Genomic DNA, 26,712 nt, shown 5'->3' on the forward strand with positions numbered 1-26,712 from the left:
CATGTTTGTAAGCATGTGAATGAGAGTCTGTGTGTGAGAGAAAAAGACAGCATGTATTTATGTGATTGAAAGCCTGTGTGTGTAAGCGTGAAAAGATAGACAGCATGTGTGTAAATGTGTAATTAAGAGCCTATATAAGTTAGAGAGAGAAAACATGTGTACATGTGAGTACTGAGAGCATGTGTGTATAGGTGTGTCATTGAGAGCCAGTGTGAGAGAGGGCGCTGGTATGTGACTGAGAGGGGAGAAAGTTCCAAGCAAACCACCCCGCCGCCTCCTAATTCAGAACAATCTCAGGACACCTGGATATCAAACGTTCCCAGGTATGCAGAGCAAAAAAATTTTTGTATCCTTATTATTTTCATTACTGGGTCTTGTGTCTGCTATTTTGAAATAATTTGTTGGTATCTGGAAATGTTTTATATGAGTTTTTAATTATTGGATATTCCACTCATCAGCTGTTTCGAAATATGTTCTTTATGTTAGTACAGTTTTACTGCTGATGATTTTATATTTCTTGATTTGTTTTATAAGGATGGGTGATGTTTCTTTTTTCCTTTGTTACACTGCATACAGAGACTCTGGCTTGTTGCAGTTTCCAATTCAGTTTTTTCTGCATGCTTCTTGTTATGCGTTTTGGTCTCTTTATTCTATGTTAGGTGAGGGGACAGCACGTGATTCAGGTGAGGTTTTCTGCTGGCGTGTAGTTTTCTGTGTAGGACTCTATAGCAGCCTGACTTGGTCCGTTTTCCTAATAGGAGATGTATTGGTGTCTTAAGGCCTGATGTAATATTTTCAGAGACTTATTGTACTTTAAAAGTGTGATCTTACATAAAATGCACACATTTACTTGTATTTAGTTTTAAACATATTGTATGGCTCTCATGGAATTATATTTTAAAATATGTGGCGTTTATGGCTCTCTCAGCCAAAAAGTTCCTGACCCCTGGTCTAAAGGATGCATACACTCACAGGAAGTATCTCCGGTTTGTGGTGGGAAAACAGCACTTCCAGTACCAGGTTTTGCTGTTCAGGCTAGCATCAGCCCCACAAGTCTACTTAAAATGTCTGGCCGTGGTGGCGGCGCACTCTGCAGGCTGGGAGTGTATGATTTCCCTTATCTAGATGATTGGCTGGTCAAGAGCACATCTTAAGCAGGGGCTGCAAGGTCCATGTGCCTTGAACATCCGGGTGTTGAAGTCACTAGGGTTTGTTTTCAACTTCCCAAAGTCCCATCTCAGCCCATCACTTCAGCTAGACTTCATATGAGCCCCGCTAGACATGGCTCAGGCCAAGATCTTCCTGCCTCTCCAGAGGGCCATCACCTTGACAACTCATCCTGGCAAAGGTTCAGCAGGTCTCAGCTTGGCATATGTTGAAGCTGTTGAGCTATATGGCCGCTACCGTCCATGTCACTCCCTTGGCATGTTTACACATGCGCAGAGCCCAGTGGACCCCTGAGGTTGCAGTGGTAACAGGCCACTCAGAGCCTCCACGATTGCATCCGAGTCACCCCCGTCTCTCCAGGACTCATTGTCCTGGTGGCGGGTAATTTCAAGTCTGGAATAAAGCATCTCTTTTCGAAGTCTCTCTACCCAAATTGCCCTAACCACGGATGCCCTCCACCCTGGGATGGGGAGCTCATGTAGATGGGCTCAGGACCCAGGGTCTCTGGTTTCGCTCAGGAACGCTCTTTTCAATTCAACTTCCTGGAGCTTCAGGTGATCAGGTACGCGCTATGGGCTTTCAGAAATCAGCTGTCCAACACAGTTGTCCTGATTCAAACCGACATCCAGGTAGCCATGTGGTATGTCAACAAGCAGGGAGGCATGGGATTGTTCCTCCTGTGTCAGGAAGCGGTCCAAATCTGGTTGTGGGCCTTGCCCCACGGAATGGTGCTCAAGGCCATGTACTTCGCTGAGACAGAAAAAGTGGCAGGGGATAGGCTGAGTCAAGCCTTCAGACCCCATGAGTGGTCCCTGCACCAGGAAGTAGGGAATCAGATATTCCGCCTCTGGGGAAGCCCAGATGTAGATCTGTTCCTGTCCCCTTGCAATAGGAGGATGCCTCAGTTCTTCTCCCTGTACAGTAACTTGTACAGGGAGAAGAACTGAGGCATCCTCCTATTGCAAGGGGACAGGAACAGATCTACATCTGGTGGTATGCGCCAATTACACTGAGATGAACTCTAATGGAGTTGGTCTTTAAGCCAGCTTCTGATAGGTGTAGAAGGAAATCAAGCAGTTTTTGTGTGGGGCCTGAGAAAAGATCTAGGGCCTTCTGCTCACACCACATGGAAAACCTCCTCCACTGTAGCCTCTGACACCCTTGCCCATCATTGGGACAAAGATCTTCTGTACGCGTATCCCCCAATTCTCTTAGTGGCAAAGACTCTCTTGAAGCTTCTCGAGGACATAGGGAATCTGATCCTCATAGCCCCTCATTGGCCATGACAGGTCTGGTTTCCACTCCTACGGGATTTGTCAACCAAGAGACGGAACAGTCTGGGTACTTCCTCAGATCTCATCATGCAAGATCAAGGTAGGCTGTGGCATCTCAACCTCCTGGCCCTGTCGCTCACAGCCTGGATGTTGAGAGGTAGATCCCTGTAGCCGCTTGATCTTTCAGAGAATGTGTCTCGGGTCCTGGTGGCTACTAGAAAGTCCTATGGACTGAAGTGGAGGAGGTTTTCCATGTGGTGTGAGCAGAAGGCCCTAGATCTTTTCTCAGGCCCCACACAAAAACTGCTTGATTTCCTTCTACACCTATCAGAAGCTGGCTTAAAGACCAACTCCATTAGAGTTCATCTCAGTGTAATTGGCGCATACCACCAAGGTGTAGATGGGTACGCCCATCTCTGTAAAGCTTATAGTTGTACCATTCATGTGGGGCCTGCTTCAACTGAAGCCTCCCCTAAGACCTCTCACTATGTCTTGGGACATCAACATGGTGTTAGCTCAGCTGATGAAAGCTCCTTTTGAGGCATTGCACACCTGTGATGTCAAGTACCTGACCTGGAAGGTCATGTTTTTGGTGGTAGTCACTTCAGCACGCAGGGTCAGCGAGCTCCAGGCCTTAGTGACTTATCCACCTTACACTAAGTTTTATCATGACTCCTGCCTAAGGTGGTGACAGACTTATATCTTAAACAGTCCATCATCCTGCCAGCATTCTTCCCCAGGCCCCATTTGCACCAAGGCAAACGAGCTCTGCACAGTTTGGAACTCAAGCAAGCCTTAGCCTTCTTCCTGGAGTAAACAGTCCACCCAACTTTTTATTTTTTGATAGGAATAGGTTAGGCATTGCCAAACAGACACTATCCAGTTGGCTAGCAGTTTGCATCTCCTCCTGTTATAACCAGGCTTGAGTACATCTTGGGGGTCATGTCAGGGCTCATTCTGTCAGAGCCATGGCATCGTCGGCTCACTTGCAAGCAGTTCCTGTGGAGATCTGCAGAGCTGCAACGTGGAGTTCTCGCCACACATTCACATCTCACTATTGTCTGGATAGCGAAAGCTGATACGACAGTGTAGAACCCAACTCTCCCTACCTAGGGCCTGTTGTTTGTGTTCAGGCTGTCTCCCCCGTCTGTTACCACAGCACTATTTTTGTGCTGGTTGGCACTTGGTTAGGTATCTTTGTCCCATTTACATTGGGAAGCAACCTGTAGCTAGGGATTCACCCATGTGTGAGGACTACCATCCTACTTGTCCTCAGAGAAAGCAGAGTTGCTTACCTATAACAGGTGTTCTCCGAGGACAGCAGGATGTTAGTCCTCACAAAACCCGCCCGCCACTCCATGGAGCTGGGTTTCTCCTATTTTTTTGTTTTAATTATAATTCTATGCTACAAGACTGGAGAGGAGCCCCGGGTGGACGCTTGGTTTAAGGTATGCTGGGCATGCTCAGTGTACCTAGTCAAAGTTCTAGAAACTTTGACATACATTTTCCACATTGGGGTTCCATCTGATATCACCCATGTATGAGGACTAACATCCTGCTGTCCTCAGAGAAAACTTAACAGGTAAGCAACTCTATTTGTTGTCATGTTCTGTTTTCTCTGTTTAATAAAACAATTTAATTTGTTTTGTTTACTATAATTTTTTACTAGGTTATGAGAATTTTTTAAATAGTGTTTATAAACTACCCATGTTATTGTATTTTTTCAAAACATTGTTTAATGCAAATTAAAATGTATGTTTTAAATTTTAAATAAGTGGACTAACACATTCCAGCTTATGTGATTGTTTAATGTTTCTTAGGTGCTGAAAGCACAAGGTTGAAACAGTGCATTAAGGTGTACTTCTGTTTCTTTGACCATACAGCTTACTACATATTAATCCTGAGAAGCTGCATATATATATATCTGTCATTTGTTTTGATGAGTATAGGTTTGTTTTTTAATAATCATTTGCTTATCTGTAGGCTGAAAAACCATCTGAAACAGCAGCTGCTGTCCGAAGTGCCAAAACAGAAGTCCGAGTTGAAGACAAGACTGTTAGCAGTGTTCCTGCCAATGCAGTATGTGAGAAACCCATTTTATTTATTTGATTTATATTACACTTATTGGCACTTCAGAGTGGATTATATTCAGATACTGTAGGCATTTCCCTATTCCCAGAGGCCTTAAAATTGAAGGGCCAGATTCATTAAGGCTTTTCTCCCATTTGGTATCTATGGGAAAAACACTTAGTAAATTGGGTACTAATTTTGTCCTTGAGGCAAAGGCATGAAGAGGAAATGAAAGGAACGACGTAAACCATCAGCATCAAATCACTTATAGCCACTATTTTCCATTTAAAATCAAACCCCCAAGAAATATATTTTTTTAAAAATCACATACTTCAACTAATCTGTGATTGCCAAAAATCAATAAATGACTTCTACAAAACCCAAACAAAGCAAACACAAACCAAATAGTTGCAGACAAAACAAAATCATGAACTTTCAATACAAATTGAAGAATTGATTACTGACATCTCCCATTCAAATACTAACCCAGTCTGCTCCTTTAGTATGGGAAATCTTTACTAAAAACAAAAAGACCAGAATTGACTTTCTATATTTAGGCCATTTGGAAAAATTATATTTAGTATCAAATTCCAGCTTTGTTCAATCTGATGACTTGAATCTCTACACCCACCTCTGAAATCCATTTTAAGCAGGTCTACTACAATAAAAAAAAAAAAACCACTTCAAGTCTTCAAACTGATTACATTGAACACAGTGGAGTACCGTATGCCTTTAAAATAAAAGTTAACACAACAATGATGTTCCACTATGTTGCCTTAGCATTTATTTTTCCCAGATATAATTTGTATAGGCATATAACACAAATAATAAATATGGAACAATTTATATTTCAAAAAGCTATCCGAGCCAATTTAAATAAAATTCTTAGTGATGCAAGTGTTTAAGTTTGGTTACATAGTTTCTACAATATCTGGAGCATCTTCCTGAGGAATATTAGTATATCATGATTCACTATCTTAGACCTAGATTTATCATTTTGCTATAAATTTTGCATAAATAGCTCTTGCAATTAAAGAAAAAAAGGGGCGTGGATAGGGAAATTTTTGAGATACTGCAATATGCGCTATTTTACCACTTCACATAGGTATTTTCCGCAACATGCGTTAGGTTTATGACACCCGTGATATACTGATTTCACAAGCTGAGAAGTGCCCTGGTGAGAGCGAGAGAGAGAGAGACTCTTTCTAAGGCTCTCATATTAGTCAACTATGTATACCACTGTAGGAGGTTCAACTAGTAACTTGAGGTGAGGTTTAAGTGGTGGTCTAGGGTTTTGGGGGCAGTTTTACATGCACAGTCAGATGTGCGAACAGCACGTACACATCAGTGAAGATTTGATGTGATTTGGAGTGAGGAAAGGTACACAAAGATAAGATTTGTACATTGTACTCTCGCCTAGTTTGATAGCAGCTAGGTAGAGAGTGCAACAAACTAGGCGAGAGTACATTGTACAAATCTCATCTTTGTGTTCCTTTCTTCACTCCAAATCACAACAAATCTTCACTGATGTGTACGGTGCTGTTCGCTCATCTGACTGTGCATGTAAAACTGCCCCCCAAACCCTAGACCACCTCAAAACCTTGCCTCAAGTTACTAGTTGACCCTCCTGCAGTGGTATAAATAGTTGACTAGTATGTGTGCCACCCCAGAGACGTGCTCTCCCCCCCCCCCCCCCCTACTCATGCAGAACATAATGCCATGAAAAAAGGTGTAGTTATTTCCGGTGATAACATGCGTTATGCTATCGCACGCAACATTAAACACCACTCGTTTTCATAAACTCTGCCCAAACTTTCTTTTTGGCTAAATTTTAAAAATTTGCATACACATCTCGCGATGCATTATTTATCGCATGCATTATGGTGTTATCGCGGGTGTTAGGACCCTAACATGATTTGATAAATGACCCTGTTAGTTTTTAACTCAGAAATAATCATTATCAATAGTAATTTCCTCAGGAGTCTTAATCATAAGGAGACATCCCATATCTTTCAACAATATTTATTTAATAAAACTTGCATGCTTGTCAAGTTATAGTGGGTCTGCCAAGAGGATCTAAACTCTTAAGAATTTTTCTTGTCTAAATGTAATTTGCTTTTGTTTTTGAATATTTGGTATTTGACTTCTTTTTTACCTTTTATGATGTAAATTTCTTTAATTTTTGATATTTATATATACTGTAGAACAAACACAAGGTTCGCATACATCAAAATCCCTAAAGAAATAAATTATATATATAGTATAAAAATTATTCATATCACATTTTTTATTCCTTTAAAAATTCATATTCCCTGTACGTACCGGATCAGTCCAGACACCTGGGTTGTGACTCCGCACCAGCAGGTGGAGACAGAGTAAAACTTGTCGGGCTCCCTACATATAGTAAGGTGCCACCCACAGCCCCTCAGTCTTTCTCTGTCTCCAGCAGATGGGGCAGGTCCACCCACAGTCTCTGGGATCCCTGGGGTTGGAGTTAGCCAGTCAGGGATAGATAAAAAAAAAAAAAAAAAGAGGATAGCGGATTCCCTTTTTTTTTATTCATAGTAAAAAAAAAAAAAAAAGAAAATTGATTAGAAAGTTTTGGCCAGGAAGCTCCCGGTGGAAGTCTCCCAGGGGGGTTGCCAGATCCTGAGGGGATCATCCTCCCCTGGTAGAGGCCGCTGCTGGGGTCGAGGACCCGGCCCCTCTGGCAGCAGCGTTGGGGGTGACACCGGGGAGCCCGGTTCACTCACCCCCAGTGGAGCCCGGAGGTTTTCAGCACCCTGGTCAGCGATCGAAGAAAAAAAAAAAAAAAAAAAAGTTTTTTTATTTTGCGCCGGCTCTCTCTCTCTCTCTCGCTCTCCGCGCGACGTTTCGTTCGGGGGGGGGCGTTTGTTTTCTTAGGGCGGCGGCTTTTTCGTTGCTTAGTCTCGGCCGGAATGCCCGTCGGGGCCGCCTGCCGCGCGTGCGGTCCGCGCGCACGCGAGTCTCGAGGGACGGCATGTGCTCTAGTGCCTCGCCGGAGGCGAGGGACCGTCCGGGGGCGATCGGGGGGGTCGGACCCGGGCGTCTCGTTCGCCGCCGCGCGTGTTTCAGTCAGGAGGGGGGGCCGGATCCGTTCCCGCTTAGCGCGGGAGCGGCGGCCATTTTGTCGCCGTCCACGAGGCGACAGGAGAGCCATGGAACATGGCTCCCAGCCCCTCCGCTCTCTCCCCAGCCTCGGGCCGCGTCGGGGGCGCCTCGGGGTGCCTCCGATGCGGCTGACTGGGGTTCGGGGAGGGGCACTCGGACTCTGAGAGTCCTTTTCGGAGGATTTTAATTTTTTATTAAAAAATTGGCGAAGTATCAGAGGGAGCGGCGCAGGCACGGGAAGGTGCCAGGAGATGCGGATGGACGGTCTCGCTCCCGGAAGAGGTCGGCCCGCCCTAGAGACATGTCGGTGCCCCCGAAGGACAAGCGGCTGGCGCGTGGCGCGCCCAGGACGCGGATTCGGAATCCACTTCCTCGGAGGAGGAACGGTCGATCTCGGGGGCGCCTGGAGGGCCTGAGGGGCCCGATGAGCAGGTCCAGCGCAGTCAGGCGCAGGCAAGGGCGGCAGACGGGGGATGGTGACGACCCCAAGGTCGTCCGCCTGTTTAAGAGGGAGGAGCTTTCCCCTCTCATTCCAGCGATCCTCGACGAATTGGAGTGGAGGCCCCGCCGGTGGAAACCCGTCAAGGGCCTAAGATGGATCCGGTACTCCTGGGACTCGCGGGTCCTACGGTGGCGTTCCCTTTCCATTTTTCTGCGTCCGACATTCTTTTCCGAGAATGGGACACCCCGGAGCTGGGCCTCAAGGTAAGTAAGGCCATGGATAAGCTATATCCTCTGCCGGAGGATGCTTGGAGCTCCTGCGGCTCCCTCGCGTGGATGCCGCTGTGTCGGCGGTCACCAAAAGGTCGACCATTCCCGTCACAGGCGCTACGGCGCTGCGGGATGTCCAGGATCGGAAGCTGGAGGTGCAGCTCAAGAAGTTTTTGAGGTGTCAGCCCTGGGAGCCAGGGCAGCTATTTGCAGCAATTTTGCGTTGCGGGCGGGGCTCCGCTGGGCCCAGACCTTACAAGCGAATGCGGGTCTCTCAGAAGGGGAGGCTGCTCAGGCGGACCTTCTGGAGGCAGTAATCGCTTACAGCGCTGATGCCATGCACGATTTGCTGCGCACCTCGGCCCGGGCCATGGTGTCTGCGGTTTCAGCGCGCCGTCTTCTCTGGCTCCGAAACTGGGCGGCGGACGGTACGTCTAAGGCTCATCTCGGCGCCTTGCCGTTTAAGGGGAAGTTGCTGTTTGGAAGCAGCTGGATGATATCATGCAGTTCCTGAGTGAGAACAAGGCTTTTAAGCTACCGGAGGACAGGCCACGTCCTAGACCCAATTTCTCTGCACGGAACCGTTTTCGAAACAACCGTCGCCAGAGGCCGCAGAGGTCAGCTGGGGCGGGTCAATCCTTCAGAGGAGGCGCTGCCAGGCTTTGACCTGGCCTCAGTCCTTTCGGGGGAAGAGATTCAACAGGTCAGGGGGATCCTCGGCGGGATCCGGGGCCAAGTCGGCCCAATGATACGATTGGTTCGTTTCTCGGCGAGGCTCAGGAGGCCGTTCCACTGGTGGGAGCGCGCCTCGAGAGTTTTTACGAGGAATGGACCAAAATCACTTCGGACCAGTGGGTGTTAGACGTGATAAGACACGGTTACGCGTTAGAATTTGCACGTCTCCCCTGGGACAAGTTTCTCGTCTCCCCCTGCAAGGCCGTAGCCAAAAGGGCCGCCGTACGGGCAACCCTCCAGCGTCTGGAGGCTCTGGGCGCCATCACTACGTTCCGCCGCGCAACGGGGCATGGGAAGGTACTCCATTTATTTCGTGGTTCCAAAGAAGGACGGAGCGTATCGTCCGATCCTCGATCTAAAGGGAGTAAACCGGTGCCTTCGTGTTCCCGGTTCAAGATGGAAACAATTCGCTCGGTAGTGGCTGCGGTTCGCCCAGGCGAGTTCCTAGCGTCCCTGGATCTGACGGAGGCGTATCTCCACATAGGGATCCAGCCAGCCTACCATCAGTACTTGCGATTTTGCATCCTGGGCAAGCATTTCCAGTTCAGGGCTCTTCCCTTCGGTCTAGCCACGGCTCCACGCACCTTCACCAAGGTTATGGTGGTGGTGGCTGCTCAGCTCCGACGGGAAGGGCTCTTCGTTCACCCTTACCTGGACGATTGGCTCATTCGGGCCAAATCCGAGATGGAGTGTCGCAAGCGGTGGCCAGGGTTCTGCAGCTCCTGCGGTCGCTTGGTTGGGTGGTCAATCTAGCCAAGAGTCACCTTCAGCCCACCCAGAGGTTGGAATATCTGGGGGCCTTGTTCGACACCAAGGAGGCCACGGTATCCCTGACTCAGGACAGGGTCCTCAAGCTCCAGGGACAGGTGAGGCGTTTGCTAGCCCTACGATGCCCTTTGGTCCGCGATTACCTGATGGTCTTGGGTTCCATGGCGTCGACACTCGCCTTGGTGCCCTGGGCTTTTGCTCATCTGCGACCGTTACAATCAGCGTTACTTTCCCGCTGGAGGCCGGTCTCGGAGGAGTTCCTGCGCCCGCTGCCTCTCACGGACCGCGCCAGGGCCAGCCTGCAGTGGTGGCTCTGCCCCAACCATCTGACGTGCGGCGTTTCTCTGATCCTGCCCAACTGGACGGTGGTCACGACGGATGCCAGTCTCTCGGGTTGGGGAGCGGTCTGGGGGGGCGCTCGGTGCAGGGTCTGTGGTCAGCCCAGCAATCGCAGTGGCCCATCAATCGGTTGGAGACCAGGCGGTGGCGCTGGCGTTGCAAGCTTTTCTGCCGTGGATACGGGGCCAGGCGGTACGAGTCCTGTCGGACAACGCCACCACGGTAGCCTATATCAACCGTCAAGGCGGGACAAGGAGTCAGCAAGTGGCGGAGGAAGCGCTCAGTTGATGTGCTGGGGAACGGCACCTCAGCAGCATTGCGGCGTCACACATCGCCGGCGTCGACAACGTACAAGCGGACTTCCTCAGCCGGCACCGGCTGGATCCAGGGGAGTGGGAGCTCCCGGAGGTAGCATATCGTCTCATCTGTGCCAGGTGGGGTCAGCCACGTCTGGATCTGATGGCCACCGCGCAAAACGCAAAGGCTCCGAGGTTCTTCAGCCGTCGGAGGGAGCGGGGCGCGGAAGGGGTCGATGCACTCGTGCTTCCTTGGCCCACGGACGTGCTGCTCTACGTGTTTCCCCCGTGGCCTCTGATAGGCAAGGTGCTCCGACGGATCGAGCTACATCCGGCGGAGGTGATCTTGGTGGCGCCGGAGTGGCCACTGCGTCCGTGGTTCGCGGATCTACTGCGGTTGGCGGTGGAATCTCCGCTCCATTTGCGGGGCGACGCAACCATTCTGCGGCAGGGACCCGTTTGTTTGGAGGACGCGGATCACTTTTGTCTCGCGGTTTGGCTTTTGAGAGGGCGCGTCTGAGGTCCAAGGGTACTCCGAGGCAGTGATCACCACGTTGTTGAGGGCTAGAAAACAGTCCACGTCTTTGACCTATGAGGGTCTGGACGGTCTTTGAGGACTGGTGTAGTGCTCACGAGGTGAACCCCATTCGGCCGGAGTGCCGGAGATTCTCTCTTTCCTTCAAGAGGGCCTCTCGAAGGGACTGTCCTGGAGTACCCTGAAAGTTCAAGTGGCAGCCCTTGGCTGCCTTCGAGGTAAGGTCCGGGGAGTGTCCTTGGCGGGCCATCCAGATGTGACACGGTTTCTGCGGGGGGCAAAGCATCTCCGTCCGCCGGTCCGGAATCCGTGTCCCTCCTGGAACTTAAACTGCGTGCTTTCGGCTCTTTGTGGGTCGCCTTTTGAACCGGTCAAGCGTGCGACGTTGAAGGATTTAACATTGAAAACAGTGTTTTTGGTCGCTATTACGTCCGCGCGTCGGGTCTCGGAGTTACAAGCTCTTTCTTGTAGAGAACCGTTTTTGCGTTTTACAGAGACAGGTGTCTCTCTGCGGACTGTCCCCTCCTTTTTACCTAAGGTGGTGTCGTCCTTTCACTTAGATCAGTCAGTTGATCTTCCCGGTTTTCGGCCATGGATCCTCAGGCCAGGGGATCGAGGGAACTGAGGTAACTTGATGTCCGTAGGATTCTACTTCGTTATCTGGAAGTTACGAATCCTTTCCGGGTTTCCGATCACTTGTTTGTTCTCTGGTCGGGGGCTCGTAGAGGATCGGCGGCTTCACGGGCCACGATTGCGCGTTGGCTCAAGGAGGCGATTGGTTCGGCGTATCTTCTGCAGGGCAAGTTGGCACCCAGGGAGCTTCGTGCCCATTCGACGCGGGCGCAGGCCACGTCTTGGGCCGAGGTTTCTAGTGTGTCCACACAGGAGATCTGCAGGGCAGCAACATGGAAATCGTTGCACACTTTCACGAGACATTACAGGCTTGATGTCCAGGCGGCTGAGGCTCAGGGTTTTGGGGCGAGTGTTCTCCGAGCGGGACTCTCTGCTTCCCACCCTGGGTAAATTGGCTCTGGTACATCCCAGGTGTCTGGACTGATCCGGTACGTACAGGGAAAGGAAAATTATTTCTTACCTGATAATTTTCGTTCCTGTAGTACACGGATCAGTCCAGACTCCCGCCCGTCTGTGTCTTGTAGTTTATGTCAGAAGAAAGAGAGAGAGTCTGCTCGGTTGCTTATTTGGCCATTGTAGTTTTGCACGTTGTGTTCATGGTTCTGAAGGTTTTCGGCTCCAGCTCAGGGGCTGTTGTGAATTGGCCTCATGTTTGGGGTTTTTTCTAGTTAGCTAGTTTTGGCTTTATCTGGCTTTGACATTACGTGCGACTGAGGGGCTGTGGGTGGCACCTTACTATATGTAGGGAGCCCGACAAGTTTTACTCTGTCTCCACCTGCTGGTGCGGAGTCACAACCCAGGTGTCTGGACTGATCCGTGTACTACAGGAACGAAAATTATCAGGTAAGAACTAATTTTCCTTTATAATGTACAATCTACAAAATATAAATATCCTTTTAATCATGATTTTTTGCTACCTTAATCCTGTATAGCACAACCAACCTACACATTCATCAATTTTAAATGCACTGCAAAGGGCGCACACACATTACACATCCAATCATACCATACATTTATTTCTTTTGGCATGTATATATACTGTTAAATTTTCTCATATACCTTTATTTTTGCAAGCTAGACAATAATCTTGAATGGCATTAGATTATGGTAAGAAAAATGTAATCCTACTCTGTTAAATTGTGATATCTAATTTATGTAACTTTTAAAATATTTGATTGGCTAAACAATTCTTGCTTCCCTTCAGGGTAAAGTTAATATACCGCTTGCTCCACCACCTAAGCCTGTTCGCAGGAGATTAAAATCAGAGGATGAACTCAGACCAGAAGCTGAGGAACACAGTCAGAAACCAAGTGTAATGCCATCCGGTCTTGCCTCACAGCCATCTATTCCTCGGTAATGTAAAATTAATATCTTATATGGAGGCCCTCCTTCCGTAACAGTTTAAAATATTGTACTTTTGACCAATCCTACAGCACAAAAGATTCAAATTTGGATCCCTCATCCTGGATCAATTAGACTAGGTGGTGCACTCAAGATAGGGGAGGATAGTCAGCTGTTATTACAGTGCCAGCCGTTGATACCCAACATGTGGTGTTGAGGATCCCTAAGTGGAGACAGCCCTTAGACCTGATGTATGTGCCTTCAACTGCTTGGACATGCCATTTTGGGAGGGGAGATAAAAAAAAAATGGAGAAATACAAAGGAGAAAAGATAAAATAAAAAATATAATATCAAAGTATTTTGTAGGGGGACTATTCTGATCCTTCTAAACCTGTATGTGTGTAGCCTTCAGTTCTATTTGTCATAAATTTTAAATATATATCAATTTTATTATCTCAAAACTGCTATATGAAGATGAATCTAAATCCAGACAACATTGAAATTTGTGTTATAATTGTGCATGAGTATTGCCATACCAGCTCGGTGAACTCTGAAAAATTTAACAAGATATTTGTCATATACACTGGTAATCAGTCGACTGCAATTAATCGCATGCATTATTCTCATTATGGACATAGGGTGACTGCTTAAATTGTGGTGTACCAGAAACTGTACTACTGCCATGAGACTAGAACAAATTAAGTGCATGCTAATTACTTCAATAGAGGGATAATAAGCTTCTAAGCTCATATCCCCTTATGCACTGATGTGCATTAACTTTCTCACAGCTGTGTAGTTATGAGAAAATTAATGACACAGTGCAGCATTGCTGTGGAGAAAAGATGTGCCTGCTAGCTCTGCATCACAGAGTCACACTGTTAACCTCTTTGGCAACCCTTCCAACACAGAAAAGACTATCTAGATGCTGACTGTTCCACTGATGACACAACAAGCCCGCACAGACCCCAACACCCCTACTACTTCCCCAACACAAGGCTGCCCAGAGCGCCTGGAAACCCACCGATTCCTCAAGTCTCCCTGAGCCCCCATACTGCTTTATAGACAGGAGAGGTGCTTACCTCCTGCTTCTTCCCAAATGCTGCCAAAATCATGTCAGCTCACTGCCACCTCATGTTTTGTCCATATGCAGGTCAAAGTGTGAAGCAGGGATGAGCTGGCACCATTTTGACAGTGATGGACAAGACAGCAGGAGGTAAGTACTCCTTCTCCCTGGCAGGGAAGTGGCTCAGCAAGGTCTGGGCATTGGGGATGTCTCGGGGGAGAGGGGCAGCCTTATTACAGACCACCCACATTTGAATTATGAATTTCAGGGAGATGGGCAGAACTGAGAAGAGATGCAAAAGTTAGTGTATGTACATAATACCCACCTGCAGGTCAACAATGCAAAAATAATTTAAAACATTCAGTTCCTAAATATTGCAAAGCATAGTTAAACAAGGAAAGCACTGCCATCTATCTGATGTCAGTTATACACCTAGAATCAGGTCTCCATGTTTAGTAGTGCCTCAGGCAATCACCCAGCTCACCAGCCTTTTAGTGATTCTGCCTAGAACATTAAAAACTACCGTAATTTAACATGCATAAAATAACCTAAACTCTCTAAAGTCACATAGTTGAAATAAATTGATTTTTTTTCTTAAAGTATTACCACCTCACCCAGGTCAACCAAACAGACTGATCTATTTTTATTTATTTAGCATTGTTTATATACCGAGGTACAGCTGACATAGCCTTCACTCCGGTTTACATTATAACCAAACCAGTTACATTTAAATTCATAACAGTGTAAAGAGAATGAATCAGAACATAACTTAAAAAGTCAATAAATACATTGACCCATACATTGAACAATAGTTATTAGTGTAAGCAACACTTGAAGTAGACGGTTGACACCGTTTAAAGAGAAAAAGGTTTCTGTAGGACAGGACGGAATACAGAAGGAGGGGATTGCAGGCATAAAAAGGAACGTGAAGGTGGATATGAAAACAGATTATGTTCAATTGTCATTAGGTGAGCAGCCATTGTACGACTGTGAGAGTAACCAATCTTTGAGATCTTTTTTAAAAGATTTAAAGTTTTCTTGCGAATTGAGGGTGTTGAGGTAGTGCGTTCCATAATTTTGGGCCGATGATGGAGATGGCTCTATTTCTAGTGGAGGATAATTTGGCTTGAGGAAGAAGGGACATCCAGCTGAACTTTATATGTAGATCTTGTTGTACGTGTAGAAATCTAGTTCTTGATTTCACCCCCTCCCTCCACTGCATGAATGGAGTTGTGGTTCTAATTGTCTTATGAAAATCAGAACTGTAACTCTATGCATGCACTGGTAGGTCACGGACAAAAGTATAACTGGATCAAACCTGTTTTGATTGACCTGGGGGATGTGACAATCCTATTTTTTCATCTGCCTCTCCTATTACCTCCATTCCTGGCTAACCCTAGTCTGATGATGTCAGACCTTCTCATGGTCCTAGTTTGCAACTGCCTGTCTCTCTCCTTCTCTCTCTCTCTCTCTCTCTCACTCTCCCCCCCTCCCCCTCTCCCTCCTCATGCTCTGCTCAGCTTCTTAGCCTGTAAGCTCTTTTAGGAAAGAACTTGTATCTGAATACAACATTATTGCAAAATGCTATGTACATCCAATAGCACAACTAATGGGTGTACCATTAATGACTATCCCTCTCTTTTTCCTCACCCCATTTTATCTGCCCTGTCTTTTGGACAGGGTGTCTCCCCTCATCCACTGCCCAGAATCTCACCCCATCCTCTTGTCTACACTGCCCAGCATCTCCCTCCTCCTGCCCATTCCCCCCCCCCCCCCCCCCCAAAAAAAAAAGTGCCTGATCTTTAATAATCCTAAATCCTACCCACTAGTAATGGTTCCCAGGTTGGCAGAGTTCTTCCTTAGTCCCTCTTTTGGATATCTCAGTTTTAGCACAGATGAGCACAAGCTCCTTTGGTAGCAATGGCATCAGCAGGCAGCTCTGGAGCTCCCAGTTCCTGTATATGACCCTGGCTCCCCCTGCCCCACAGACACTTGCATCCCAGGTGCCAGGAAGGAACATACCTGGGAAACTTTTTAGTTGTAATCACCCTGAGATTTAGTGTGAAAAAGGTGCAAACACTTCCTCTCTTTCCCCTCCAGGGTGTGATCCCTAGCAATAGTGAATTAGAAAGGTGGTATATAAGCCTTTTCTCACAGGAGAAGCAGGATGGTAGTCCTCACATATGGGTGACATCACAGGATGGAGCCCAATCACGGAACACTTCTGTCAAAGTTTCCAGAACTTTGACTGGCCCCTACTGGGCATGCCCAGCATGGCACTAACCCTGCATCCAGCAGGGGTCCCTCTTCAGTCTTCTTTTTTCTGCGCGGCAGTAGCCACGCGTTAAGGAGCTCTGCAGAGATTCCTGACAGGAATTTTCCTCACGGAATTACTAAAATTTAATTTACCCCACAGGGCTCCCTCCTTCAACTTTTTCAAGCCGCGGGTATGGTAGTCCGGTAAGTTTTTTACCCGTTTCCCGTCGATTACCGTCGAGTTTGGCACCTCGCAGCCTACTGGCCATCGACCGTACCGCGACTAAATTTTTCGTGGCCATGGTGTCGGGGGTTCCGCCGGTGCCCGGACTGTAATCGCTCCATGTCCATCACAGACCCTCACAAAGTCTGTGTAATGTGTCTTGGATGTGATCACGATGTCCTAACCTGCACCCAATGTGCCCTCATGACACCAAAAGATCACATGGCTAGAATGGAGGAAAATGGAACTTCTCTTCCGTGCTCAAACAACAGACGCTATTGCATTGACGTCGACAAAGCCGGCACGTCAACTTCGCGCCAGCATCTACCTTCGGCCGGTGACTGTCCGGCATCGACGACTTCTCAGCCTTTGACACTCTCTACTCCCCCTCAGGATCGAGGGGATCGTAGAGATAAACATCGCGACCGGCATCGAAAGTCTCGGACCATCGAGGGAGCGAAATCATCGACCTTGCCATCATACGAGCCGCTGTCGAAGAAACCACCGTCCAGAAAAGGCACCGACCTTTTCGGCGACACGGGTCACCGAGGCAACCCTCACCTGGACAGGATATCGGGAGCCGCGACTCCGCCTTTAACGGTGGTCCCTCTGGCTATGCCTCTGCCACCTTCTTCTGTTCCAGAGCCGGGGCTGCTTGCTCCAGGTCTCCGAGAAGAACTGGACCGGATGGTTCAGGAGGCCATCGACAAGGCGATGCATCGACTCCAGGTTCCTCCGACACCGATACCGATTGTGGAACCGACCACGACCCGATTCCAGCAGCGTTGGCACCTCTGCTCTCGAGGATCGAAGCGCCACATGGCCGCTTTTCCACTGATGAACCCTGAGTCACCGATGGTTCCGGTGCCCCCCCCCCCGCTTGCTTTGTCATCGGGTGGAGAAACACCATTCCACATCCCTCCATCGGGAGTTCTGCCGATGCCTCAGCCATCGATGCCGATCGTCCGGTGCCACCCAATCCACCCATCGGTGCCGACGCATCCATCGGCACCACTGAGCCATTCATCGATGCCCTTGATGCCTGCGCCGGTGCCTTCGATGCCTTCATCGGTGCCTCCAGTTATTCCTTCGGAGCCTCGACCAGAACATTCAGGGATCCCACCGCCCCATCCTTTTCTAGTCCCTAGAGGAGCAGGTGCTGATCCCTACGACAGCTGGACTGATCATTCTTCACCAGACACCGATGATTTGCCTTCACCACCTTCACCTACTGAAAGCAGAGAGTGTTCTCCTCCAGAGGACCTTTCCTTTATAAATTTTGTGAAGGAGATGTCTGAATTGGTTCCCTTCCAATTGCAGACTGAACAAGATGATAGGCATCAAATGATGGAGCTATTACAAATCCTGGATGCTCCCAAGGAAATAACCTCCATCCTATCCACCAGGTTTCTTCTGGATCTCCCTCAAAAAGAACTGGGAACATCCTGGCTCTGTGGCTCCAGTCCACAGGAAAGCTGACACCACCTATCTCGTTCAGTCAACTCCAGGCTTTCACAAACCTCAATTGGATCACCAATCTGTGGTTGTCGAATCTGCCCAGAAAAGAGCAAGGAGATCAAAACCTCATACTTCCTTTCCCCCAGGCAAGGAACAGAAATTTCTAGATGCCATTGGTTGCCATGCCTTCCAGGGATCAATGCTCATCTCCAGAATTACCTCTTATCAGCTCTATATGATCCAATATAATAGGGTCTTATTTAAGCAGATACAAGACTTAACAGACTCCCTGCCTCAGCAATTTCAAGAGCAACTCCAAACCCTAGTAAATAAGGGTTTTGAGGCAGGGAAGCATGAGATCAGATCATCTTACGATTATCTTTGACACTGCTACCAGGGTATCTGCAGCTGCTATCCTCAGCAAGACGATGGACTTGGCTCAAATCTTCCGACCTTCGCCCTGAAGTACAAGACAGATTATCCAACCTGCCTTGTGTAGGAGATAATCTCTTTGGCGAGCAGATTCAACGAACAGTGGCGGAACTCAAGGACCATCATGAGACCCTAAGACAGCTCTCTGATGCCTTCTGAGTACTCTTCAAACAGCCCTTCCTGAAGGACTCTAAGTCCTACCTGCCACCAACTAGAACTCGTTCTACGAGACCGTTTTCAAAAAGCCCAGTCTCGTCAGACACGAAAACAAAAACCCACAAACAGCTCCTCAGCAGGGCCCTGCTTCCGGTTTTGACTACTGCATAGAGAGCAGCAGCCAGCTTCCATTGCCCCACATACCAGTGGGAGGTCGATTGTGCCATTTCAACAACATGTGGCACTCAATCACTTCAGACCAGTGGGACCCTAGCGATAATTGCTCAAGGTTTTCATCTGAACTTTCCATTCCACCGGACTCCCCACATCTTCCGACGTGGAGAACATCCGATCACTCCATCCTTCTGGAACAGGAAGTCTCCCTCCTCCTCCAGTCCAAGGCAATAGAACCCCAGTGCCCTACTTTCAGCAAGGCCTAGGGTTCTATTCCCGATACTTTCTAATCCCCAAAAAATCGGGAGGCGTTCGTCCAATTCTGGATCTACGTGCCCTCAAGTACCTTCAGTGAGAGAAGTTGAAAATGGTAACCTTGGGCTCTCTTCTTCCTCTTTTCAAAGAGGAGACTGGCTCTGCTCTCTAGACCTCCAGGATGCATACACTCATATTGCGATAATTCCATCTCATCGCAAATACCTAAGGTTTCTAGTAGGCCCCAAGCACTATCATTACCGAGTGCTTCCATTCGGCCTCGCGTCTGCACCACGAGTCTTCACAAAATGCCTCGTCATAGTTGCAGCCTTCCTCAGGACTCAAGGTGTTCACGTCTACCCCTATCTAGACGATTGGTTAATCAGGGCTCCCATTCAGCAAGCTGCTCTGTCATCCCTGCAACTTACTTTACACACTAATTTCACTCGGATTTCTCGTCAACTACGACAAATCCTACTTGGTCCCATCTCAAACCTTATTGTTCATTGGGCAGACTTGGACACTTTGCAGGCAAAGGCTTTCTGCCTCGACAGTGAGCTCTCACTCTCGTGTCTCTTGCACACCAGCTGTAGTCTCAGCATTCCAAGACTGCACACCGCTTTCTCATCCTCCTAGGACACATGGCGTCCTCAGTTCAGGTCACCCCAATGGCCCGCTTGGCCATGAGAGTCATGCAGTGGATTCTAAGGTCACAATGGACTCAATCCATTCAGCCCCTGTCGACCATTGTCCACATAACTGACTCACTCCGGCAGTCACTCACCTGGTGGAGAAATCAGGGTCAATCTCCTCCAAGGCTTGCCCTTCTAGGCCTCCAAACCCTCAAATAACTCTCACCACCGAAGCGTCCAACCTCGGATGAGGAGCCCACGTGGTCGATCTGCAGTCACAAGGAATCTTGGTCTCCAGAGGAAGCCAAACATCAAATCAATTTCCTGGAGCTGCAAGCAATCAGATATGTTCTCAGGGTATTTCAGGATCGCCTCTCCAATCGAGTCATCTGATCCAGACGGACAGCCAGGTGGCCATGTAGTACATCAACAAACAGGGAGGGAGGGGCTCCTACCTTCTGTGTCAGGAAGCTGCAGAGATATGGGCACAGGCCCTCTCCCACTCGATGTACCTCAGGGCCACCTACTTGCCGGGAGTGGCACCTTTCAACTGCACGAGTGGTCTCTCAATCCCTCAGTAGCGAACTCGATCTTCCACCAATGGGGGGTTATCCTCAAATAGACATCTTTGCGTCCCCTCAAAATCGCAAAGTAGACAGCTTCTGCTCTCTCTCACTCGCAGCCAACACTTTCAGCCAAGAGACGCATTCTCCCTATCATGGGCCAACCGGTCTCCTATATGCATTCCCTCCACTTCCACTTCTCTCGAAGACTCTCGTGAAGTTACGTCAGGACAAGTTAACCATGATCCTGATAGCACCCCACTGGCCGCACCAAGTGTGATTTCCAATACTTCAGGATCTCTCTATTCGCAGGCACATTCCCTTGGGAAAGGACCCGCTTCTAATCACTCAAAACGAAGGGTGCCTCCGCCACCCCCAGTCTTCAAGCCTTGTCCCTGACGGCATGGATGTTGAAAGGTTAATCCTTCAGCCACTTAACCTTTCTGAACCAGTTTCCCGTGTCCTGATTGCTTCATGGAAGCCTTCCACGAGAAAATCATATTCTTACAAATGGACCAGGTTTACGTCATGGTGCTCTTCTCAGGCCCTTGACCCCTTTACCTGTCCAATCACGAAGTTTCTGGACTATCTCTGGCAATTGTCAGAGTCAGGTCTAAAAACTTCCTCCATCAGGATGCATGTCAGTGCGGTAGCCACTTTCCATAAAGGTGTCGGGGATGTTCCCATAACACGTTTTTTGAAGGGCTTGCTTCACCTCAAGCCTCCTCTGCGTCCTCCGGCCCCTTCTTGGGACCTCAACCTAGTTTTGGGGTCAGCTCATGAAACCACCATTCGAGTCTCTTCAAACCTGTGAACTTCGATATCTCACATGGAAAGTGATTTTACTTTTGGCAATCACTTCCGCTTGCAGAGTTAGTGAATTACAGGCTCTAGTTACCTACCCACCTTACACTAAACTTCTGCAGGACCGGGCAGTACTCCGCACTCACCCTAAATTCTTACCTAAGGTAATTTCAGAGTTTCATCTCAATCAAGCCATCATACTACCTACCTTTTTTCCCAGGCCCCATTCCAATCCAAGAGAGCTCATGGGGCCTTGGAAAGAAGGTAGGCAATATGGTTGGTTGATATGGAATGCCGAGACAGCCATTGACAGAAACTTCAAATTTATTTATTTATTATTTTTGTTATACCGAGTTTCATGACTAGCATCACATCAAACCGGTTTACAATTAACAATGTGTGTAAGGCAGAGAGTAACATAGTAACAATATTCCCAATTCAAACTTCATATACAGTAAAACAATAATATGGATGTGCGAAAGTTACATAAAACAGGGAAAATTAACTAGGATCTGGAAAGGGGGAGAAATTGAACAAGAAATCTTTACATTTCAGCCAATTGCATCAAATAATATAGTTGTATAGCAAAATAATAAATATGATACAGTTGTGAAGGATGATAATATGGTGATGAGTATGAGTGGGTAGTTGGTGGATTCTTAATGAATGAGTATGGAGAATGACTCTGCATGTTTGGAGGAGATTGGACGAGGAGCTTGGAGTTCACTGTCTCTTCTAACTGAAATCATTGTGACAAAGAACCATCTTCCATGTCAAATACTTTAGAGAAGCTGACTTCTAAAGTGAAAAGACAACAGGCTGGTCCAATGAAACAAGTGCTTTTATGTTGGGGTCTTGACATGCCATAGTAACCTTTCATGAAATGAGATATCAGTAGATGAGTACAAGATTGATTTGCTATCTGCTAGAGCACTGAGGTGCACGTGCAACGAAGAGTTGGCAAGACCTGAGTCAGAAATATGGCGGCAGGTATTGGAACAGATGCTTGGATTTGCAAGAAAATCAGTCTAAAGAGTTCTGTTGACAGCATTTGTATTCCATTTGAAGGCATAATTTCTTCTAATAGAAGGCTTTCTACATGAGACTAGTATAACATAATCTCTGTAGGTAAGTGAGATCTGTGATCACTGAGCACTCAACATTCCAAGCTGTGAAGGAGCGGGCCGCCGAAAGGTTGGGATGATATGTCCTGTCTTCCTGAGTTGTTAATGCAGGGTCTACTCCCAGTTGTGTAGGAGGACTGCTGGAAAATTATAAGAGGTGTGCAAACCAGATCTGCCTGGGCCATGCTATGGCTATGAAGATTAGCCAAGTACGATCCTGAAGAACCTTCTTGCACTGTGCTGGAGATAAGCAGTAATGGTGGAAAAGTATTTGTCTCCAATCTAGGAGGAAAGCATCCTGAGCTAGTCTGATATTGTTTGGCAGAACTGAACAAAATTGATTTAATTTTGCATTCTGTTGTGATGCAAAAAGGTCCACCAACAGCAGACCCCTTAAGCTGAATAGTTCATCTGCTACCGACTGCTGTAGATGACTTGTGTGGTCGATAAAACAATACTGAGTCTGTCTGCCAACATGTTGGAGATGCTGGCAAGTAGGTGGCCTGTAGAATAGCTTGATTTCTTTCCGCCTAATCCCAGATTTTTAGGGCTTCCTAGCAAAGAGGTCATGATCCTGTTACTCCTTGCTTGTTGATGTAAAACATGGCAACTTGGTTGTTGATTTGAATCAGGATGCTTTTTCCCTGAAGGAGATGCATGAACACTGCTAGAGTGTTTGATTGCTCTCAACTCCAGTAGATTGATTTGACAACGACTCTCCTGAAGAGACCAGATGCCCTTGGTTTGAAAAGTTCCGTTGTATGAGCCCCATCCTTTGGTGGAGGCATCCGTCGCCAGTACCACTTGGTAGGGGAGCAAGCAAAGAGGGGCTCCTTTGTGGAGAACTCAGGGGCACAACCACCACCACTGCAACTCTAGTTTCATTGTCACTGTAATTCACACCAGAAACAAAGAGGAGAGATAGTTGATACCACTGGATACATAGACCCCATTGGAGATAGATATGAAGATGGGTCAGCAACCACATGGATGGCCGCAGCCATGTGACAGAAGACCATGAGGAGCCTTCTGGCTGTCAAGCATGAAAAGGACAGTAGCTGCAGATAAGCAATGTCTTGGTGTTTGCTCAGTCAGAATGCAAGAATGCTCTTTCCTGCAGTGAATCTATCCAAACTCATATGAAGTGGAGTCTTGTGAGTGGTGCAGAAAGACCAATCGTTGTGCACTGGAAGTGGAAGCAATTCCCCTCAGGAGTTGGCTGTGATTAGCTAATCACAGATACAGGACTTGTATTCCTTTCTGATGCAGATGAGCCACCACAACCATGAGGCATTTCGGAAGTAGTGCAAATGTGAAGGGTGAACAGGTATATGAACATATGCTTCTCTTATATTCAGGGCACACATCCATTCCTTCTATATGTTAGAGAAAATCATACTGAGGTATTCATTTTCAATTCTCTTGGAGTATATGTTTGGTTCAGGTGTCTCAAGTCCAGAATGGGCCGCAATCCACCTGTTTTCTTGGGGATAAGGAATTATCAGAAATAGAAATACCGCACATGTTGAGATGCCTGGGAATTGACTCTGTCACTTGTTAGAGAAGTGATTGGACTTACAGACGAAGCTGTGCAGATGAGACGGATCCAAATGGATCGCTGAACAATGTGGAAGGGTTGTGGTTGTAAGAAAAGCAACTGGTACTCCAGAGAAGCACAATTTAGAGGACTCTGGCGTCCTTGGTGATATGATGTCACTCCCTCCACAAAATGCTGGATCTTCCCCTACTGGGAGAGAGGGGAATGGATTATTCGAAGGGATCAAAAACTGGGCCCTGGTGTGGGCTGCACCTGTGTATGGTTTTCGGCTGACTGTATTCTTTGTCGAGGCTTGTGCGGGATGTGGCATGAAGGGGCAGTAGTAGATGTACTGTTGAAGAGACTGGAAGGACCACCTGTGGAAGTATGGTCGCTTATGTGGGTAGAAGTGATGTTTCGACATAGAGGGCAGTTCAGGAGCCATCGAAAAATTGTACTGCTACATTTTGGACTTTTATCTGAGTGGCTGTCTCCCGGGAAGACAGTCACTCAGCATGGGAGGTCCCCCAGTTTCTCATGAATGTCCTTGCGGATGCTGCTTTCCCGAAGCCATGTCAGCTCTAGCTCCAGTGAGGCTGAGGAGGTATATGAAATAGAATCAAATGATTTATAGAGAGATCGGAGTAGGTGGCAGATGCCCTCTTCTGCATCCAGGAATGATAATAGTTGAATTAGTCAGTAGAATGTAGGAAAGGCTTCAGCTTTTGAATGCAGTCATGAGTGTACTGGTGAATAGATATGTGAGCAGAAATAACTGAGCTTTTGAAAGACCTTCTTCCCAAAATTATCTAGAAGTTTTGTGGTCTTTTCCTGGGGGAGAATTCAAATGAATTTGTTGTCATCTTCACCTTTTTCATAGCAGATAAACACTATGGACTGGTGAGGTAGTTGAACCACATCAAAGCCTGGTGATTGTATTTGAGGTCCAGCTTTCTAGCCATAGGAGTGACCAAAATGGGAGTTTCCCACATTCTCTTTTATAGAGTATAGAAGAGGTTGTGACCTGGAAGGCCACTGGTTCAGCTGGACTTTCCTAGGATTTGGAGAAGACTAAGGAACTCGGACCAAGGGTGTCACATGGTAATATGTTTTCAGTATAGTGCCACTGGTATATACAACATTTAAAAGTAATTGACATGGCTACAATATTTGTGCAAAGATTTCTTTTTTTTTTTTTTTTTTTTGTCCCAGCAGTTTTACTCCTGCTTCTTTGGCTTCCAGCTTAATTGGAATTGAGACTAGGAATCTGGTACCATAGACCTTCATTGCTCTAGTTTAGGGTGGCCAACCTTTCAAGAACTAAAAAACCAGAATGCATAGTACCAAAGAGCTTTATATTTTCAAGAATCAGGCACGAGGGGAAAAGATAAGTCATTTGAAGAGCAGGAGGATCCCTGTTGGAGACCTCTCTTCTCCCATATCTCCATCTCTCAGTACTCTCATCCTATCCCCACCTGTCTGTTTTCTGTCTTTCATTTTCCTCATTTTGACTTGACCAATCTTCATCAGTCTTTCCACCTTGTTCCCACCTGTTGTTCTCTCTTTCTCAATTCTCCACACAGTCCCCACCAATCTTTCAGTTCAGTCCTACCCTGGACCCTACCAGCCTTTCTATCCTCCAACCAGTGACACACTCATTTTCTCACTCTGTCTCCATCAGTTTTCTCTCAATCCAATTCCACCTTGTTCCCACCGTCTCTCCCTCACACCTCCTCATGCTGACGCCTACCAGTTTCTCTCAGTCCTCCCACCAGTCTGTCTGTCTTTGTCTCAGTCCTACCCAGTCTGCCTCTTGGTAGCCGAACATAACCACTTCCCATCACCTTCTGCCAGCAGCTTGGCAGCCCCAACATATCTGCCATCCATCCTCTTATACCTAACCCTCCCGTCTCTGCCAAGCACTATTATCCATCCTGACCTCCACTTTTTCTCCCTGCCCCCCTCCACCTGCTTTTTCTCCTTCCCCTATCCTCTGCCCAGCACCAATATCCTTGTGCCCCCATTCTCTCTTCTCTCTATCTCCTTTGACCCCACCCCCTCTTGCTCCTCCTCTGTAGCTCTTATATACCCTCTGCCATCACCCCTTCTGAATGTCACAACACCTGCCTCCATTTCATCACTCCTCTGTGTGTCTGTCTCAAATCTTTCACCTCTCCCAATCACCATCTCTGGCCTTCTCTCATCTTTCCATTCCCATCATACTTCTGGATTTCATTCCCCCCTCCACTCCTACCATCACTACTCTTGGCTCTGTTACCTTCCCTCTCCCCTCTCCCCTTCCCCCCTTCACCTCTTATTCTTTCATCCTACCTCTACCCTTTACTGCCTGTGACTCTGTCTCTCCCCCATCACCACTTCTGGCTTTCGCACACACCCTGATCACAACCTCTGCCCTACCCACCCTGGCTCTTTCACTTTCTCCACATCCCCTAATCACCATCTCAAGGCTTTCCTTCACATATATTTTCCCCATCCTCCTTTACCTCTGGCTTTCCATCACACACTCGCCTCCCTCCCACTTTCTGGCTTTCTAACCACCCCTCTGCCGTTTCCCCAGTTCTTTTGAATGTCTTTTAATCACATCCCTAACTCTTGTGCCCCCTTCACTCTCTTACTATTTCATACATGATGTTACCTCCCACATGGCTCTCATGGAACTCCTGGCCCTTGCTCATTCTGTATACTCATCTCACCCCTGCTGCAGAACACATGGCAGCATAGACCTTGGGGAGGAACAAGATGCTAGACAAGCCAGTTACCATTGCAGACTTCAAATACATTCATTTTCTCCTCACCTTTTCCCAGCATTATCCCCCTCCTCATCCCTTCCAGTATTCACTCTTTTCTCATCACTGCCTCCCAGAAGCATACAGCTCCTCTTGAGCCAGCCCCTTCTCCAAGCATTCATCCCCTCTTGCACTGCTCCCCACCCAAGCATTCATACCCGTCTCCCCCAACATTCACCATTTCTCGCAATCTCTACCCCAAACATACCTCTTGCATTCTCCCACTT

At 47.6% G+C, this 26,712-nt stretch overlaps 1 protein-coding gene across 1 annotated transcript in view; it reads left to right on the top strand.

Moving 5' to 3' along the window:
- Positions 1-26,712, top strand: part of REPS1 (RALBP1 associated Eps domain containing 1) — a 566,482-nt gene that overhangs the window by 502,894 nt on the left and 36,876 nt on the right. The window contains 2 exon segments of the mRNA XM_029596463.1: positions 4,425-4,520; positions 12,865-13,013. Of these exon segments, the coding sequence (XP_029452323.1) occupies positions 4,425-4,520; positions 12,865-13,013 (245 nt within the window).

Source organism: Rhinatrema bivittatum, chromosome 3 (assembly GCF_901001135.1).
Source record: "Rhinatrema bivittatum chromosome 3, aRhiBiv1.1, whole genome shotgun sequence".
In the NCBI taxonomy this organism is placed as follows: Eukaryota; Metazoa; Chordata; class Amphibia; order Gymnophiona; family Rhinatrematidae; genus Rhinatrema; species Rhinatrema bivittatum.